Raw genomic sequence first — 21,226 nt, forward strand, 5'->3', positions numbered from 1 at the left:
ATAGAAATGTTCACATGTGGATTTATTCACACAGCAGCCATCGCTAGATAAACCAAGACCTTCAGAAAGGAGGCCAGTGGCTAGACACCAGTTTGAAAACAGCACAAGAACTGACGTTATTCAGGACCCCCATCTCCATCCCTACACACCAAGGCGAGGAAGCATTTGCTCCTAGTACCACAAAATCAACGCACAAACTTTTTATGTACAAATACATGAATTATAGCTTGTCTGTGTTAGATCTAGTAAGAATATGTTCAAATCGTTTGCCTTAAGGGAAAATGCATCTTCTCGAAGTTCCGACTGATGGACCGTTGACCTATAACCAGTGTCATGTTTCCGAACAATCATACGTAAGGAGTGACTGGGTCTATGTGCGTCTGAGAAAGACCAACGCATTATTAGTAAAAATTATCTGTAGGTCAAACATTTTAACTTAAGTCCTTGTTGACTCCTGATATTCATATTTATATGAGATGGTTTTAATGGAATACTGTATTTTACAGCAAAGCATCGGAACCAGGAATGACCAGCGTTTCAGTTGGAGCTGTTGAAGACGAAAGATGCGCAGACAGGTAGGTAGAAATCCTCAATGTATGAACAACTTTGCACAGATTCAACTAAACGAACGTTGGTATATTCTATTGCTATATTTTACATATATAACATATCTTTTATCTTTTATGAAAGGATCCTTTCGTAAAAACACAAAGCCTTTTTTTGAAATTCAAAGCCGGTACAACGACCACCTTGAGGATGGTGACTCAGCCCTGGATAGGACAGACCTGGACTCTGCAGAACAGCACTTTGCAGCTGCGCTCAAGACAGTACATGTGCGGGGTAAGAATAAAACTCTTCTATGTTTGATAGATTATAACTAAAAGTTGACATCAAAGCAACATGAAATACATCGAATATCAAAGTTGTGTTAAATGCATTAATGTAGCACACACAAAAAAGAATGTATGCACACAATATGTTTATGCATCCTTATATACTGGCATATTATGTAAAGAAGACGCTTAATTTTGTTAGTTCATTCCATTGTTTATACCCAGATCCCACAGCCCAGCAGTACCAGAGAGAGGTAGAGCCCCTGCGCAAGTTGGGGGATGTCTACAGTAAGAGAGGTCAGCAGACAGGAGATGGGGGAGACTTTGTCAAAGCAGCAGCACTCTACAATGCAGCAATAGCCAGGTCAGAGGATCAAGTCCTCAATGGTAACATAGACGCACTTAAAGAAGTAGAGAAGTCATTCCTCAAATGTATCTTAGATATCCATTGCAATGTAAGCCCAGACAACATAGATTTCCACAAGGGACAGCTTAAGGAGATGCGGGACCAGCTCAAGCTGGAGATGGAAACCATTGACCAGCAGCTGGATCCCTATGTATATGATGAGGACGACCCCCTTGTCAAATATATAGAGGCAAAAAGAGCTCAGGCTGTCAGGCACTTGTTTGAGAAGATAGCACAACAAAGGAAGGAGTTCATCAGCCTGCTTGTAGAAGAGTGTATTGGTTTAATTGGCCCCCCTCCCTGTAAGTATGCGCTGATAGGTTTGGGTTCACAGGCCACAGGACTGGCAACGCCATACTCAGACCTGGAGTTTGCCATCTTAGTTGAAGAAGAAAGTGAAGAATGTATTGTGTATTTCCGTAACCTCACCCACTATCTACACCTCAAGGTGGTCAACCTGGGAGAGACCATTCTCCCAGCACTGGGAATAAGATCTCTTAATGATTTCTACTCCGAAGATCCCCTTGACAGTTGGTTCTATGACTCTGTTACACCACGTGGGTTTGCATTTGATGGTTCCATGCCAAAGGCAAGCAAGACTCCACTGGGCAGGCAGGGAACTGTGAACAAACCACACAGTGAACTCATCCGGACCCCAAAAAACTTGGTTTCAATTCTACAAAGAGATGTTTCATTGTACTTAAAGGAAGGATATCACCTTGCCACTATCTTGAAAAATCCATGCCAGATAGAAGGGGACAAGGATTTGCTTGACATGTACATGACCATCACACGGAGGAAAATGGAAGCTGAAGAAGGCAAAATGGCTCAGAAACTGGCTCATGAGACCATGAATGAAGATATTAAAAGATACATGTCTCATAATGAAATAATTACATCAAAGCTGATTGATGTAAAGAAAGATGTCTATCGCTTTCCGTCTGTAGCAGTGGATTACTTGGCATTATCTTCAGGTAGATGCATCACACCTGCTACAGTTTGGGAGACAATAGAAGAAATGGAAAACACACAATATATCAGCCGCAACAATGCACACCACCTTAAGGTGCTTACCAGCATCTCAGCAGAACTCAGACTCAGAACATATATTGCAAATGGTGGACAGAAAGAAAACCTGTCAGCTTTGGCCTCAATGGAAACAGATCTGGAATCATCCTTTCATGTGACTGATGGAGTACAGACAAGAAAACTGAAACAGATTTTCCATCTCCCAAATGAAAAGCAACTTCTCAGATACTATTATACGGCAGTTCCTCTCAGAAAAGATCTGTTTAAAAGCTTAGAAGTGAAAATGGTTTCAAATTTATTATCTGATTTCTATGATACTTCTCCGCGTGTTCAAGGAGATATGTACTTTGAGCTATGCAAATATAGGCTTGCAATCAGGAAGTATAATGAAGCCCTGGAGGGAGCTGACGATTTGACGAAAGGGTTGATGCTCAGTAATATTGCAGCTGCTTGGTACAAGATGGGTAATTATAGGAAAGCTATTAGATACAATGAACAGTCGCTGCATATGAACAAAAATATATTTGGTCACACCGCAGCACTTCCTCACATTGCAAGCTTACTCCAGAACCTGGGCGATGCTTGGGGTTGTTTGAGTGATCAAGAGAGAGCTATCAGCTTCCTAGAAAAGGCACTGCAGATGTACAGGGCTTACTATGGTCTGGGTACATCGCATCCTGTCATTGCCAACTCACTCAACAACTTAGGGACAGCCTGGCTTAACCTACATGATTACAGAAAAGCCATCAGCTACTTTGAACAGGCAGAACAAATGTTCAGTAGAGTTCATGGTCAAAATAATGTACATCCAGAGATTGCCTTCTCACTCAATAGCTTGGGAATGGCATGGCTAAAGCTGGGAGATTACAGCAAAGCAACCAGCTACCTTGAACAAGCACTGCAGATGAGGGAGAGTATCTATGGTCAGAGTACAGCACATCCTGACATTGCCACCTCGCGCAATAATATTGGGCTCGCCTGGCATCACTTGGGTGATCACAAGAAAGCATTCATCTTCCTTGAACAGGCACTACAAATGTGTAGGAGTATCTATGGTAGGGACACAACACATCCTCATATTGCAGTATCACTCAATAATCTGGGGAAAGCCTGGGATTCTCTGGGTGATCAGAGGAAAGCACTCTGCTACTATGAACAGGCTCTTCAAATGTACAGGAGTATATATGGTCATAATACAGCACATTCTAGCATAGCTATGTTACTTAACAGTTTGGGGAATATATGGTGTGATTTGACTGATCACAGGAATGCCATAAGTTACTGTGAACAGGCACAGCAGATGTACAAGAGTTTATATGGTGAGAGTATCAAACACCCAGATATCGCCATGTCGCTTTGCGGCCTTGGACGAACCTGGCTCTCTTTTGGTGATCACAGAAAAGCAGTCAGCTACTTTGAACAGGCACTACAGATGCATAGGAGCATCTATGATCAAGGCAAAGGACATCCTGATATGGTCATCTCACTGAATAACTTAGGCATAGCATTGCTTGAGTTGTATGATTACAGAAAAGCAATCAGCTACCTTGAACAGGCATTGCAGATGGGGAGGAATATTCATGGTGAGAGTACAGCATATCATGACATTGTTACCACACTCAATAACCTGGGGAGATCTTGGAAGGAACTTGGTGATTGCAAAAAAGCAATCAGTTACCATGAAAAAGCATTGCAGATGTGCAGAATTATCTATTGTCAAGGAAAGGAACATCCTGATATTTTCCGATCACTGAGCGGCTTGGGGGAAGTATGGCGCCACCTGGGTGATTACAAAAAAGCAATCAGCTACCAAGAACAGGCACTGCAGACGGGAAGGAATATCTATGGTCAAAATACAGCACATCCTGATATTGCTCACCTACTCAACAGCCTGGGGGCAGCCCTGAACGATGTGCGGGATAGCAAAAAAGCAATCAGTTATTTCAATCAGGCACTACAAATGTACAGGAGTATTCATGGGGAGACTACAGTACATCCCCTCGTTGCTAACCTTCTCAACAACCTAGGACTAGCTTGGTACTATTTGAGTGACTACAAGAAATCTTTCAGCTACCATGAACAGGCACTTCACATGTTCAGGCGTATCTATAGTCAGGGTACAGCACATCCTCATTTGGCCATGACGCTTCACAACCTGGGGTGGGCCTGGTACCAACTTGGTGATCACAAGACAGCACTCAGTCTCTGTCAAGAGGCCTTGTCTATGGCAAGGCAGGTTTACTCCCAGCAAAACGAACACCCATTGATAAAAAATTTCGAAGATACAATTAAGTGGTTCTCATTTTATCAAAGCTTTTTTGTTGTGTCAAAGTGATCTATGGTACAGAACATCCTGATATTGCCGTGGCACTTTACACCATGGGTTTGGCACCATCTACGTGATTACAAACAAGAGATTAAGTACCTTAAGAGTCCCTGCAGATGAACAGGAACATTCATGGTCACATTGCCATGGCATTGAACAACCTGGGATTAGCCTGGTATGAACTGAGTGCTTACAGAAAAGTAGTTTGCTACCATGAACACGCACTGCAGATGAAAAGTACAGAGCATCATGACATTGCCACCTCACTCAACAATCTGGGGTCGGCCTGGCGTCATCTTGGCGATCATGAAAAAACATTCAGCTACCATGCACAGGCACTGCAGACTTACAAAAGTATCTATGGTCAGAGCACAGCATTGTTTCATTTGACAGTATACTAGTAAGGCATCCAGCTATCTTTGTTAACTGTAATGTATAAAAGTTATACCGCAAGTTGTTACCAGCATTTTGTATCTGTGACAACAAAACGCAAAGTGTACATGTACTTTTCTTATGCCTCTTTGCAACGAGACAGACAGTAGAATGTCAGTTGAATGTTGAAGGAAGTTATTAACATTTATGATGTAGCTTGTTACCCGAAGTGTATTTTTGACAACAAAACGTGAAGTTAAGTTCTCATGTTACTTGTAGCGAGTTACGATACAGTCAGTAGTGATGTTCGTTTATTAGTTAAGTGTAGAATCACTTGTTAAGACTTAGTCAGAAGCGAACCAAGATGTAGAGAAATAAGAAAGAGAAGATAAATCACGCCACACAATGTTGTGTTATGTTGTAATGACATCACTGTTACTGTAGTCACGTGCTCACTGTGCAAACGTCACTCCTACCATCGAGTCACAGAGACAACCATGTCTCTCCATCTTGGTCTGTGAATGAACATCCGTTATCGAGCTGCATCCTCGAGTCTCAGTCTCTCTAATCCCGCTCCTCGGTTACTTGATGACGTGGGAATATCCTGGTACCACCTGGGTGATCATAGAGCAGCGATCCGTCTCTATCAAGAGGCCTTAGCCATGGCAATGCAGTATCCTCAAGACAAACATCATCCATTGATAGAGGGAATCGAATGGAATATGGCAATGTACAGAATTAGCATAACAGATTGCACCTAAGAATCATATAGTGTGTATTCAATCAGAGATAGCTTCATCAATTCCATCTCTGTCGTGCAACGTTAACAGAAACACTTGTATGGAACACTTTTAATCATACATGTCATGGGGATAAGACATCCTACATGGCTTTATTTGCAGGATCCGGGCAATGTTTAACGGCGACGTGCGGCCCTCATTTGTAACTTCTCCACACGAGCCGTATCTAGCATAATCAAATACTGTAATAGCGATCGCCGAATGTGAAAGTCTTGGAAATCATAAGCTGTTCAACTCACAAAAAGCTGCAATATAATGTGTACAGTCCTAAAATGTAGCAAAACTGTGATATTTTAGATTTTTTCAGTGTTTTCTTTGACTTTTACAAACGTTTGGCAATGAACCATATATGTTGATGAAACCTACACAGATAAAAGAAAGAAAAAACATTGCGAACAAATGTCTTACATACACTTTTCGTCATTTCAATGTGTTGCTTGCATCAGGCAGTCTATAATGAACTGCCTGAAGACATCATGATACTCATTTTATTGGAGTTATTGTATTCTAGGGGTGATCAATAAGTCCTCGGCCTCACTCAGACATAAAGTGAAAAGGCCTTTCTTAATGTCTACCAAAATTCAAATCATTGTGATCATTACGTTGCATGCAACACTCAGTAACGTAAGTGAGGTAGAAGGATAAAGACATGGACAATTGAACTGCGACCTGAGGTGTGCTGGTAAACTTGCTTATGAGAATTAAATCAGTATCCATGTACATGTAGCCGTACCTTCGGCGTAACACACCTGCAGTAACATTTGCAAAAATATGCGTATCAGGAGCTAGATTCAATAATTACTGAGGAGAGTTTATGAATCCACTGCATTTTAGTATAGGACTCTGATACATATATAATTGCGAAAGAGGGATATCGATAAACAATGCATGGTAAATGATGGGATTTAATTCTTGTGGAATTTGGAAGCTAAGTAGAGGTGAACGTTATTAGACATAAATCATACAAATCAGAGTCTCATTTACATAGTTTATGAGGAAATGCTACAATAGACTTCTTATACAACTTAGAACTTATACTTTGAACTTATTGTGTTACTTGGGTAGGGAAGCTGATCAAATGATATAACTTATTCTAATGAGGACCTTATTTGAATAATCAATGAGAAACAATAAGTGGTCCGCAACATCAGCTTGGCTGCCTGGCGCTCCACTATGTATTGTCTTGTTGCAATTTTTAATAAAGAATGAGAAACATTTCTATAATACATCACTCGAAAAGCTTAACATCATTTGGCAAAGGTATTGGGGTCGTGAAACTCTAGTTATTTCTGATTTCTAAGTATTGTACATAACTCCCAGCTGGCTTTATCCTTAATTCTACACAGTCACTTGCCGAGTTACTTCAAACATGAAATGTACAACTTTTGCATAAGAAGTTATCTACTGCTTATGCATCTTTATCAATTACACTGTCTTGTGGCTTTGTGATTCTTGCAATTTATCAAAATAATGTGTACAACCTGTTGGCAATAAAACAAAGAACAAAGTTTCTGGAGTTATTTCTTGACCACATAACATAACATTATACGACCATGTCACATGATTGCATTGCATCGCCACGCCACATAACCATTGTCACATGACCACATCACATGACTGCATCACATGACCATGTCACATGACCATAACCAATCAACATCCAGGCCTGTACTAGATGCCCAGTTGTATGTTGATTGCTGCATTGCTGTTGCAAACAGAAAAAAAGACAACAACAACAACAATGACAACAATCATTACAAGATTCCGTACATTGTTCTACAAACATATTGGGTGATGCACAGCCCAGTGAGTGCTTTCCACAAGCATTTTTCGTCTTCTGCATAAATACTGTATACTTGACAAAGCAAAACTATTGCATTTGCCCTGGATAATATCAAAATATTGTTGGCGAATATGAAAATTAGAAAAAGAAATATCTGGTCCAAGCAAACTGAACAATGAAAGATCCACAGAAACGTATTTGTTGACCATCTACAAATTTCTACCAAAATCCGTATTAGTTACAGTAATACTGACATGTTATATTCGTGATCATAATAACAATTGTCTTAACATCCTTTTGAATATTCATCAAGTTACAAGAATTCATGATTCAAACTACCTCAAGAACCACCTGTACAAAAGTTTACATCATTCACTAACAGTAACATGACCTCAGATTCAAATATTGGGACTAGCCAATGAGAAGTAGCAGTTTGCATCATGTGACCATTAATGGTCAATCAAATTCAAAGTTCTGATTGACCAATAAGAAAAAAAAGCCTTTGCTACAACAGATCAACTGACACTCAAGTATAGTTACTTGACTTGAATATTGGCAATGAGGTACAGCTATGTTATCAAGACAAGTACTTTGCTCTTCTGACCAATCTGGCTTATTTACATGAGGAAGTACTGGCCAATTAGATACAAGCTCTGTCATCCAATCAGGAATAGACTCATGACCATATACACATAACTGGCAAATCAAGTACAAGATTTCTCAATGAAGCGTAGTCACATGACTACATAATGGCCAATCAGATCCACTGACAAAATATATATCATCACATGACTAGGTACTAAGCCAATTCGAGTCTGAAAACATTTTTCCAAACCAATGAAAAATAGCCGAATTCTTATTGCTAGCCAATAAGATGCTCTTTCTTCATCCACCAATTAAGTGTATAGTCACATGACTACGTACAAGTCAATCAGTACATGTACCTAAAACAATGTTTGTCAACCGATGAAACACAGTCATATGACGAAGTATTGGCCAATGAGAAACTGAAAAAACTTTTGTCAACCAATGAAACATAGTCACATGACAAAATACGAGGCAATGAGAACCTTAAACAATTTTCATCAACCATTACTGATCATTACTGGCTAATGAGTTACTAGTATTGTTAGTTGAAGAGCGCATCTTGAAACCTGATCATGACTTTGATGTCCTTCCTCTGAGACTTCAGTTCCATCCACCAATCAAGTATAGTCACATGACTAAGAATGAAACAATCAGAATCTTAAACAACCATTGAAACACAGTCACATTACAAAGTACCTCAAGAGGAGTCTCAACCAAATAAGTGTAGTCAATCTAGATACTAGCCAATCAGAGCCAGTCACATAAAAATGTACTGGCCAATCAGATTTGAGTATTGTCAGTTAAATAGTGCGTCCTGGAACTTGATCATGAGTTCGACGGCCCTCCTCTGGAACTTCAGGTCGGTGAGCCCGGCCAGCGAGTTGGTGTCTGCGAGTCTCATCAGTGTCGGACCCCAGACCATCCCCAGGTTCTCCGCTGTCATCAGGTTAAACTTGTCGCACTTTGCAACTCTGGGGAAGAAAGAATTCCAGAAAAAATTATCATATGAGACAATTTTCATTATCAAAGCTTGAAAATCAAATCTACTCTTCCTGGATTCATAAAACATGGTATAATTATGGAGCACATAACACAGAGCTTACATAGCATTAGACTTTAACTAGCATAAAACTACAAAAACTACATAGCAACATGCAACAATACATTCAAGATCATTATTTGATATATTTATCTACATGTACTCTGTATTTTGAAGAGAGTGAATAACTCTTTACAACTTTGCCTTCTTGCAGTAAGAATCCTCTATCATAACGTTATACTGACCTGTGTAAATGAGCCATGAGGAAAGAGAGAGTTTGAAAGTGGGCTGGCGGCAGCTCATCTAGCGTCTCATGGATCTTCCTGAGGCAGTCTTTGTCATCAGCAATCTCTGTAGGGAGACAAAACAATGGATATAAAGACAATGTTTCAATGCTGTTTTTAGAGGCAATGTTTAGCCTTAAGTGTCATGTATGGAGGTACCTTAGGCATCAAAACTTTGCATGTAAGAGAACCTAACACACCTTTCACTTATTAAAGTAATAAGTGGTGAACCAGTGTACTTGCCTGAAGATGCAAACAGTATTGAAGCTGAATTGTACTATCAGCTATCTAAAAAGCGTTATGCTTTCAGGATGACCTATCTTTACCTTGTATTATGTAGAAACAAAGGACAGGTGGCACATTTCCAATCCATAGCGTCACACACTACCATTGGGATTGGGGACTAATAATGTCACAGAACCACTGATTTAGCTGAAAGATTGAAATACAATAATCTCCAAAGTATGCCTTGAACCTATCATATACAATTTAGGATCGGAAGTCATAAGAATTTGTTTGCCTGTCTGTTTTATCAGTGTTCAACTTGGGGAAAACTTGTTCCAAGTATACAATATTATTCATTGCGTATATATGTATACAACTTCATTGTGTGCTTGTTGCCTATATGTTCTTTATTGATTGCCAAAGACAAAAGGTGTAGAAATCTGTGTTAATAAGTAACTTTTGTCCCAAGCTTGATATTTACATAGCTATATAAACAGAACTGCTGATTGAGGTGTGACTCAGTGGAAAGTCCTGACAGTTATGCAACAAATTTTCCACCAGATCATGAGTCAAAGAGAAAATCTAGAGGTTTTGCTTGGTTAAAGGCTGAGTCTCTACCTGGGTAGTTGAGTCAATTGTATTTTAGACATCCAGGTGAGATTTAGATGGGCACACAATCATATCAGGCTAGAACAATGGCCATATAAAAATCAATAATCAACATGTGACTCAACGGAAAGTACCGACAGTTGCGCACCAAATTTTTCACCAGTCAGATCAGAGAGGAAACCCAGAAGTTCTGCTTGGTAAAGGGGAAAACAAGCAAGTCTCTACCCAGGCAGGTTCACAGCTGTGGAGTCTCAGACATCAATTTTTAAGGTGAGATTTAGACTTAGACTCATACATTCGAGATAGTTTACAAGCCTTAGGGCTACTGTGGTTTGTTGACACTTGATATCACCGTGCGTTTTAGACATGCATGTATCAACTAAGGCACAGACATTTTTAGCCAAACTAACGTGTGTGAGTGCAATAAAAACTACAACATGATTGTCAATACATTGTATTCTAATATGGGCTGATGAGTGGGAGGACCGCTTGATAAGCACCAGTAGTTTACTTAATCAGGCTAGAACACATCTTAGACAACCCCTATAAGGTTTAGACCTTAATCAAAATTGGAAATTTTACACAATACACACACACACACACACACACACACACACACACACACACACACAAATTATGTCAAAGTGCATCACTTACTGTCAAACATACTAACAGAAGGTAGGGTATGCAAAAATGTTGATAATGACTTATCGATGACCACCTACAATGTACATGTATATGCCAGCTTCTGGCCCCCTTCTCCATCCATGCTTACAATGCAATCTTGTTTCTTTCCACAGCATCAGTAAATTTTAAATGGCGCTTGCATCTAAATATCAAGTTGCTCCAAAGTAAAATGTCACCGTAACTGTGTAACCACAATCACAATAAGAGAAAGTTATAGTGAAACTAGAAAAACAAGAACACAAGTTGTGAAAAACAAACTGATTTATAAACTGATTGGCATCAATATGGCCAGCCTAGCAAAGAAGTTTGTGCACTTCCAGTTGTACCTCAAAAGTCGAGACGACCAAGAAGTTCTGTTAGTGCACACACTTAGAGAAGCCATTGTTTGTATGAATAACATCTTAGAGGTAGAAGTCCTAAAAAGTCTTGGAGACCTACATCTTCACAGAGGCAAGCTGTGTAAGGATTTAGCTGAGTTTGACAAGGCTGCTGCCCTGTATGCTGCTGCCCTACGGCACTGCACAGATCCAGACATGGGACAAACGCTTCAAGATGAACTTGAACACTCAACGCTTTGCAGACAACTGCTGCAGGGGCACACTCCACAATACCAGTGGTCGTCGCCAGACCACCGGGGCACTGCTGACAGTAATGTCTTACGGGTAGCAGAAGTTTGTGACAAATTGGACAGGGGGGTTGAAAAATCCAACGAACAGAGTTATACAGAAATGTTGGTGACTGCTATTGCACAGGAGAATGTTGTCTTGGAGCTTGAGATCCTAAAATCTCTTGGCGATTTCAACCTGGAGAGAGGCAAGACAACCTCTAATGTGTCCCAGTTCTCCAAGGCAGCCGCCATGTACAACAAGGCCCTGACGAGATGTGAGGACCCTGAGACAAAAAAGACACTAGAACATCGTGTCTTGTACATGGAGAACATCAGGGAAGCAGTGAGGAGGGTGAGGACATATTTTAGTTACTAGTAGGATAATTTGGATATCGATGTGGAAATTCTTATTGACATTTTCCACCTACCAAAAAACCTTTGGCCACTCTTAAGATCAATGAATCTTATTGATTGATACAATGTACAAAAGTTCCACTATTTAATTCTGTTGCACTCTGTCACTGTGTCTTTGCAACAGCAATTTGGAGCAGTTGTTCAAATCGTCATATTAGATAACATGCATCATAATTATTCATCATGATTAGATTTTTGGGTCTCCATAAGAAGTTCCTTCTGATAATGAATCAAATTTTTGGTGCATTTGTCTACCAGTATCATTGCATTCAATTTGGAGTCATGAATCAGTAGTGACATTTTAAAACTAACCTACTAATTCTTGTGCTAACTAATGTACTAACTAATGCACTACTAGTGACTAATAATGGTTGAGACTGTAACAAAAAAATGAATTTTTTTTTTAAATCAACAGCTTACAAGCATGGCAGACCTGGACTCAGCTGAACATCACTTTGCAGCCGCACTAAAAACAGTGCATGTAAGAGGTAAGAAAAAAGTTCACTTTGTCATTTTGAAAGAAAAATTCATGCTGACAAACTGAGTCATCATAAGATTACAGTCACTACCATATGCCAGAAATGTTGGACTCCCATAATGTACATGTACCTGGCTGGTTGTTATTGGTACAATTTTTACAAAGTTTTACCACAATGATAGACTTGTTGGCCAACATCTCATCTGAAAGCTGTTTCTCCTTAGATTCCACAGCCCAGCAGTACCAGAGAGAGGTGGAGCCCCTGTGCAAGTTGGGGGATGTCTACAGTAAGCGAGGTCAGCAGACAGGAGATGGGGGAGACTTTGTCAAAGCAGCAGCACTCTACAATGCAGCGATAGCCAGGTCAGAGGATCAAGTCCTCAATGGTAACATAGAAACAGCTATTAGGAAAGTAGAAAAGTCATTTCTCAAACATATCTTAGACATTCAATCTAAGATGAACTTACTAGAAGTAGACAAAACAAAAGAACACAAGAAACAGCTGAAGGAGATGCGGGACCAGATCAAGCTGGAGATGGAAACCATTGACCAGCAACTGGATCCCTATGTACATGATGAGGACGACCCATGTGTCAAGGAGATAGAGGCAAAACGAGCTCAGGCTGTCAGGCAGTTGTTTGAGAAAATTGCACAACAAAGGAAGGAGTTCATCAGCCTGCTTGTAGAAGAGTGTATTGGGTTAATGGGTCCCCCTCCATGTAAGTATGCCCTGATAGGTTTGGGTTCACAGGCCACAGGACTGGTAACTCCATACTCAGACTTGGAGTTTGCCATCTTGGTAGAAGAAGAAAGTAAAGAATGCCTTGAGTATTTCCGCAACTTTACCCACTATCTATACCTCAAGGTAGTCAACCTGGGAGAAACCATTCTCCCAGTACTGGGAATAAAATCTCTCAATGACTTATACTCCAAGGATCCCATTGATAACTGGTACTATGACTCTGTTACACCACGTGGGTTTGCATTCGATGGCTCCATGCCAAAGGCAAGTAAGACTCCACTGGGCAGACAGGGAACTAAGAACAAGCTACCCAGTGAACTCATCTGCACCCCAGAAAACATGGTTTCGTTACTGCAAAATGATGTCACACTATACCTGAAGGAAGGATATCACCTTGCCACTATTTTGAGAAACCCGTGCCTGATATCAGGGGAACAGGATTTGATTGACATATACATGGACATCACAGTGAAAATACTACAAGCTGATGGAGGTAAAATGGCTCAACAACTGGCACAAGAGACACTGAAGGAAAACACTGAAAGCTTATTAAGTAATGATACAGTTACAGAAAGGCTAGTTGATGTAAAGAAAGAACTCTATCGCTTCCCAGCTGTAGCAGTGGACTGCTTGGCACTGTCTTCAGGCATCATACCTACCACAGTTTGGCAGACAATAGAAGAAATGGAAAAACAACAAGTGATCAGTCCCAACAACGCACACCACCTGACAGTGCTTACCAGCATCTCAGCAGAACTCAGGCTCAGAACCTACATTGGAAATGGCGGACAAAAGGAAAACATGTCAATGTTGGCTTCAATTGAAACAGCACTGCATGGAAAGAAATCATCCTTACAGACAAATGATGAAGGACAAACAAAATCTAATGCACTGAAACAGATTTTCTATTCACCAAATGAAAGACAGCTTTTCAGATACTATTATACAGCAGTCCCTCTTAAATATTTCTTTTCAGAATGGTACAAACGAAAATTAGCCTTACAGTCAGTCCCAGATTTGTATGCAAATTCAGCCATTACTAAAGCAAGGATGTACTTTATACTTTGCAAATATAGCCTTGCTATCAGCTACTACCAGGAAGCTCTAAAGGAAGATGGTGGGAGTTACACAGAGAAAATTATGCTGTTCAACGGTCTTGCCGCTTCTTTGAGCAGAATGAGTGATCATCAATCAGCAGTCGGCTACCTTGAAAAGTCACTGTTGTTGACAAGTATCCAAGCTCAAGGTCTAACAGATCCAAACATTGCCATGTTATTCAGGAGACTGGGAGCAAATTACTTCCATCTGGGTGACTACAACAAATCCATCAATTGCCTTGAAGGGGCAATGAAGATATATGTGACTATCTATGGTCATCGTACAGCACATGCTGACATCGCAAGCGTCCTCAATCTGCTTGGGGGGGCCTGGTGTGCCTTTGGTGATCCTAGAAAAGCAATCGGCTATCTTGAACAGTCACTTCAGATGTACAGGAGTATCTATGGTAAGAGTATAGCACATCCTGACATTGCCAGCTCACTCAACAATCTTGGGGTGACATGGAAAGACTTAGGCAATTTTGAAAATGCCAGAAACTACCTAGAACAGGCACTACAGATGCGCAGAAGTATGTATGGTTACAGTACAGCACATCCAGGGATAGCAACATCACTCAGAAACCTGGGGATGGCCTGGCGCTGTCTGGGTTATTTCAGAAAAGCAATCAGCTATTATGAACTGTCACTGCATACAAGTAAGCACATCTATGGTCAGAGTACAGCTCATCCTGACATTGCCTTGTCACTCAATAACATTGGGAAAGCCATTGGAGAGCTAGGTGATCATCGCAAAGCTATCAGTTATTATGAACAGGCACTGAAGATGTATAAAACGACATGTACTCAGGGTAAAGTACATCCTGACGCTGCCAGAATACTTTACAATCTGGGGGAGGCCTGGCGTCATTTGGGTGACTACAGTAAAGCAATTAGCATCCATGAACAGGTACTTAAAACAAGAAAGCACATCTTTGGGCATTGTGCAAACCATGCTGATATTGCTACATCACTTAGTTCACTGGGTGATGCCTTGAGTTCTCTGGGTCATCACAGGAAAGCAATCAGCTACCATGAACAGTCACTGCAGATGTACAGGAGTGTCTATGGTAAGAGTACAGCACATACGGACATTGTCATGTCACTTAACTGCCTGGGAAATGTCTGGCACCATCTTTGTGATAACAGAAAAGCACTCAGCTACCATGAACAGGCACTGCAGATGTCCATGAGTATCTATGCTCAGAATAAAGCACATCCTGACATTGTCTCCTCACTCAGTAAGCTAAGTATAGTCTGGCATTATCTTGGCGATCAAGAGAAAGCTAACAGCTATCTTCAACAGTCTCTACAAATGTGTGGGAGTATCTTTGGACAGAATATTGCACATCCTCATAACACAGCAACTTGAGGTTAGCTTGGTATGAACTGGGTGATTACAGAAAAGCAATCAAGTACAACGAACAATCACTTGAGATGCACAGGGGTAACAATGGTCCAAGTACAGCATATTCTGATATTACATAAACACTTAACAGCTTTGGGTATGAGCCAACAGGTTATTTTGGTACATACAGTAGAAGCCAATAGATTGCACAACGGATTACCACAAACTTCTAGAATTCTGTCAAGTGCACAGAATCCCAAAATCCCAAACTGGTTCCCATTCACTCCATTGTTAGCCACTAGCATTTCTGCATGGCGTATCATCACAAATGCCTGATTTATCAAACATTGTAACCAAATTAACTGAAAATGTGTGCAGAAAATTGGCACACGCAGTACAAATAGGTCAATGTTTCCTTCCAAACGAAGTTGAACAACAAAACACATAAGAAATGTAAAAGCAAACAAACTTACTGGCTGCCTCTATAAATTTTGGGTAGACATCGAAGGTGATGAGTGGAATGGGTAACATGCGGAAGTAGAGCTTCAGCGCCCCCGCTATCGTGTTGATGTCCTCGTATGCTGACTCTGAGATGTCGGCCTGAGCTCCATCTGGAAAAAGAAGGGATTTGATACTAGTAGTTATGAAGTAGAATCAATTGTAATTTCAAACCATTCTGCTAGATGTTCTCACTGATCATGACATATTTGAGTCTTAGACTGACTCAGATGTTATACATGATTCATGTATTGTACTATATCTGAGAGAAGAATTCAAGATAAACTTATTAATAAGTATTGAGACTTTTCTATTTACAACTGTCTATATGACACCTACCTTTGTCAAAAGATAGTTTGACTTCTTCTATGTCATCATTAAAGCCAGAAACTCTGTAGAGACCTTCTGACAGCAAACCTGGAATACAAAAGCAGAGTTTAATGAATGCATTCAATAAACAAAATTGTCCATCAGTATAATTGTACATTTAAATGTTGAATAAATTTCAGTTGCAGTTTGGATTTCATACACTAGGTGCCCTCATTGATCCATTGACAGACTAAGCTTGAATCCAAAATCATGTAAAGCTCAGACCATCAAACCTGTCTGCCTACTTCTTCCACTCTCTTGAATTTCTTAAACACTCTCAACAATCTCAACATACTTTCTTCTCTCTACTGATAGATGTTTAAAGACATCTTTGTCCTTCTTAAATCTGTGACTCTCTAACATCTTTATTTTACCATCTTTTCTTCTCTCGATCTCCTGCACACAGTTGTCCACGACGACAGGTCGTGTCGTGTTGTGGGCCTTGACGATGGTTGTCAGGTCGATGCCGTAAACTTTCTTGATGTACTTCATGTGTGGCTGGCAGTCGTTGGGCACCACCTTGGAACACTGCTTATGGGTTGCTAGACCACAATCTGGGGGGGGGGGGTGTGGAGGGGAATGTACAATGAAAGTATCAAAATCAGTGTTCATATGATACAAATGTAGGTTTACGACAGCAAATTGATCATGAGGGCATTTATCAAGACCATCATGGTGCATGTGCAGATGTGTTGTACGAAATCTAGCTGTATTGTGACAGGAAAGGTAGTCGTGCATCCTTGTTGACAGTCCTTTGTGTCATCCTACATTGTATGATGGTGTGACTGCTTTCTGAAAAAGCTATATTGTTCTTCCCCTAATCAAAACATAAGTCTTGAAGCACATACAGACTATTATACATTGTTCAGGTTCACTGGAGTGGTGGTTGATGCAGTGTGAAACAGGCTTTCTTTCAGTGAAATGCAAATCAACTACAGAAAAAAAGGATGGCTGTTCTTACCTGCACATTTGACACCCTGTGCCACCAGTCCCCACATGAAGTTGGCGCAGTACTCACACCAGTGGGGACCTCGGAACGTGTTCACCTGGGGGGAGGGGGGTGTAGGAAGATTTAAGCCAATAACATACATGTATTACACACATGGTTTGAAAATTGTTCTTGTTTCAGCATAACCTGTACCATGATATCAATGGGCAAGATTAGGGGGTGTTTGACATAGCAGTTACATTTGTGTATCATGTGTTGATGTCTGAATCAAAATTCATCAACCCCTATAACTGACATTCAGCATAACACACCAGATTTCCAGGCACGCAGGGTGGCTGACTAAAATGTATATCACACCAAACGACCAGTCACATCAAAACCATTCTTATTCAACTCTTAATGCTGATTGAAGCTATTCAATAAAGAGGTCCCTACCTACATACATGTACACGTATATATTTTACACTGTGTGCACAATATAGCTGTCCTTGGTACTGAATGTCACCTTGTGTACCATTGCCATCAAATACTATACACTGAATGTGATCCTTTGTATTGTATCATTCTGTACTAATCACATGTTTGGCATCAGCAGTTTTGGATATAATCCTGCTATGTGTTTGTGTTGTAAAATTATCTGTCCTTGGTACTGAATGTGACCATTGTGAGTTGTTACATGCTTGCCATCCCATGTAACATAAAATGGAGAAAAAAAAGTTTTTGCCCCTAGTCCTTCCTAAGTACACACAACCCTGGTACAAATGTCTTGCAGAACTGTCCTTGGTGCTGAACATCACCCTTGTGGTTGCTTATGTTAGTGATCTTCAGTAGTAAATGTTACCCTAAGGCTTGCATTCTAGATGTTTTAGATGTCTGTCCTTTGTGCTGAACTCTATGTTTGTGCTGTTATACACTAGCCATCCACAGTACTGGATGTCACCTTTTTTTGTATTTCTGTTGTTACACATGATTGGTATCTGCAACACCATATCCCTGATGCTTGTGTGTTTGTGTTTTGACAAGTTGACATGTAAAAATCCTACTAATTTACTAATAAGGCAATCAATACCTTAGAAATGCACAGAAACTCAAACATGTTAAACCCTACATTTACATCACAATATTGTAATGTTTCCTGGTGTTTTTAGTATTCATCTGTTGTGATCTAGATTGCCAAGTCAAAGTCCCTGTATTCTTTGTGTATAAATAAAGTCATATTATATTTGCTTTCCTTAGTACTGAATATATGTCAGGAGCACAAAGTTATGATTCCTTTTACTGTGCAGCAGAAAATGAGGTGACTCTTTTTAGAGGAGTCATCAGTACAACATTAAATATTTACACAGTAATTATAGCTTTTACAGCTGTATACTATATAGGCAACATTAATAATAAAAGAGCGCACTGCTAAGGAGCGTACCTTAAAGTTATGAGGTTTTTCGTAAGAAGACGCTTGAATGCTCGCTCTCTTGCTGGGTGAGAGAGCTAGATCCAGCTGCCAGGTAAAGGTGGGAGAAGAGTGGTGTTAATTTGCAGAATCTCTACATCATTAAGAAAGCACACTAGTCTATGGGTTACACTTAATGGTTACATTTGCAACGATGCTAGATAAACTTCAACCACCTATCAAGTCAAACTAAAAGGTGTTTTTGTGAATACAGTCAAACATGTACAAGTACATGTCCACCTCAGCATAAGAAACACATCGATTACCGGTCAAACCTGTGACCACCTCTACATAATTTTTCCATTGACACAAGCATAAAGATTACTGTCTATATGACTACCTGTCCACATAGACAAGGTTTACCAGTCTTCTTAGTGGTCTTCTTGGTCAGTTTTGACAGTGTAGTTTTAAAATCATACTTTATATGCATTCTACTTTCTAGCATGTCAGTATACCTTGACCAATATGAAAAGTGGCTATAACTGATACGGTTGTCAAGCTTATACAAAGGTTATTGATTGATTGATTGAATGAATTTCCAATAGCCATATTTCAACAAGAATTTAAGCTACTGGCATTTTCATATTCAATACAAGTTACATTTACCACAACTTGAGACTCAAACCCTCAACTATCTGATCCAGCAGTAGGGTCGCTAAGACAAGGATGTGTGAGTTACAGCAAGCAATCAGGATTTGAACCCCTAACCTTCTGATCCAAAAGCAGGTTCCAATACAAATGGACCACAAGATGGGATTCAAACTCAAAGTCTAATGTTTTGGTACAGAAATACGTTCAAACACAAAAGGACCATGCACCCAGCATTAACCACAACCTGGCATTCGAACCCTCAACTTGTTGTTTAAATCTAGAATGTACGACCCAGCTTGTGTGTCCTACCAGCTGGCCCTTACATGTGCATGTACATCTCTGTTATTGCCTTTTATGCCAAGGTCCCCCCAAAAGGTCAGACTTCATTAATCAGAAGGTCAGACTCAGGAAGCGTAAATTGATTTTCATTCCTGCGCCCCTAAATGGCCTGTCAGACAGTATCGGCAATAACGTCTGCGCTGCATTGTACATCCGGTACGGCTTTCCTTTTACAAGGTCATGATCAATTTGAACTGAAAGTAATCAAAATAAAAGCACTGGCCCATGTACTGGGTTTGTTCGTTCGTTCACCCTTATTGTGCCTGGTGGCACATAGGGCAGCAAGTGTTTCTGTAGCAGGGTATATTTTACAGGGAGGGGTTGTTAGCCCTTCTCCTTTAATCAATGTGCTCAGGCACCCCCTCAAACACGGGACCCCCATTTTAAGTCCCTTCCAAAAGACAGTGCAGCCTCAACCGAGATGTCCTGACCTCAGGACTTGAACAAATTGCCAATCCCCAGTTGCCAACTAATAAAATAGGAGCTCAACTGGGAGGGTGCTACTATAGGGACATCGCTCATGTACTCACTGTTAATCTGGAAATGTTAGCATTGGTTTTATTTTCACTATTTTTTCCAATGACTTCTTACCATGAAATCATTAAACCGCTAAATGTATTTTGTATGGAATTATTTCAATGGTGAACTGAGAACACTGCAGAAATGTCCCTTTCCCTCCTCCTCCTACAAAAATAATTTACAGCAAGTGTATGCAAAGTTTTGCTTTCCGAACTATTTGTTACCACCTGTCAAGAAATGCTGTAATATTGAAATGGTTTCAAACAGCTTTCAGCTTATCCAGAAGGCTACTTTCCAGCAGAAAGGTGCAGTTATGATTTATCATGGTGCATGTAATTTTGCATATTACCTGCACCAGAGCATGTATGCCAAAGAACTACAAATTCCAAGCTGTTAAAGTACCAAAAAAACAAAGCAAACTTACCGAAGAGTTGTCGGAACTTTGCGACGTCGACGAAGAAATGGAAGAGAAGTTGTCAACCTCGTCTATAGTTGCCGTGGTTACAGTTCTGGAGAAGGTCGTCACCACACGCGACGTTCTCTTCCGTAGCGACAGATAGCCGCACGGCTCGTAGATCGGCTCCCCCGTCATCCGCTTGATGTATTCCTCCGCCTTGGCCTCGATGTACATGGTGATGAGGCCGTCTGCGACCAGGTTCTGTATCGTGTCGAAACGCTTGTCTGCGACGAAGTGTTTCCCGTCGTAGTACAGCCGGAAATTTTTGGTGGTCCCTCCAAACCTGAACATGAGAAGAGAAGAAGACGTGTGATGTAAGAAATAAATCTGTAGATCTGCTACCAGGTTTTAGATTTTATTGAAAATCCTGGACTCTTTTACATTTCTTTTGGT

At 40.4% G+C, this 21,226-nt stretch overlaps 2 protein-coding genes and 1 long non-coding RNA gene across 6 annotated transcripts in view; 2 read left to right on the forward strand and 1 right to left on the reverse strand.

The window, feature by feature from the left end:
• Nucleotides 1-510: 510 nt before the first annotated feature.
• On the forward strand, nucleotides 511-3,159 carry LOC136445744 (uncharacterized). Its single transcript, XM_066443880.1, has 4 exons — nucleotides 511-575; nucleotides 734-840; nucleotides 1,059-1,906; nucleotides 3,103-3,159. Exons 1-4 carry the CDS (start codon nucleotides 526-528, stop codon nucleotides 3,157-3,159), a joined length of 1,062 nt encoding a protein of 353 aa, XP_066299977.1. The 5' UTR covers nucleotides 511-525.
• A 3,494-nt stretch (nucleotides 3,160-6,653) lies between these two features.
• LOC136445565 (N-chimaerin-like) overlaps nucleotides 6,654-21,226 on the reverse strand; it is a 38,335-nt gene continuing 23,762 nt past the window's right edge. For all 4 annotated transcript variants that reach the window (XM_066443638.1, XM_066443640.1, XM_066443639.1 and 1 more), the window contains 8 exons: nucleotides 20,801-21,116; nucleotides 18,901-18,975; nucleotides 17,493-17,577; nucleotides 16,906-17,085; nucleotides 16,502-16,579; nucleotides 16,138-16,275; nucleotides 9,422-9,527; nucleotides 6,654-9,108 (listed from right to left, as the gene is read on the reverse strand). In XM_066443638.1, coding sequence (XP_066299735.1) covers nucleotides 8,934-9,108; nucleotides 9,422-9,527; nucleotides 16,138-16,275; nucleotides 16,502-16,579; nucleotides 16,906-17,085; nucleotides 17,493-17,577; nucleotides 18,901-18,975; nucleotides 20,801-21,116 — 1,153 coding nt within the window. In that variant the 3' untranslated portion in view covers nucleotides 6,654-8,933. The remainder of the gene's footprint in view (nucleotides 9,109-9,421; nucleotides 9,528-16,137; nucleotides 16,276-16,501; nucleotides 16,580-16,905; nucleotides 17,086-17,492; nucleotides 17,578-18,900; nucleotides 18,976-20,800; nucleotides 21,117-21,226) is intronic.
• On the forward strand, nucleotides 12,417-16,690 carry LOC136445568 (uncharacterized). Its single transcript, XR_010757418.1, has 2 exons — nucleotides 12,417-12,490; nucleotides 12,705-16,690. It is a non-coding gene; the product is annotated as an uncharacterized lncRNA (long non-coding RNA).

The sequence above is a fragment of the Branchiostoma lanceolatum genome, chromosome 12, assembly GCF_035083965.1.
Source record: "Branchiostoma lanceolatum isolate klBraLanc5 chromosome 12, klBraLanc5.hap2, whole genome shotgun sequence".
NCBI classification, from domain to species: Eukaryota; Metazoa; Chordata; class Leptocardii; order Amphioxiformes; family Branchiostomatidae; genus Branchiostoma; species Branchiostoma lanceolatum.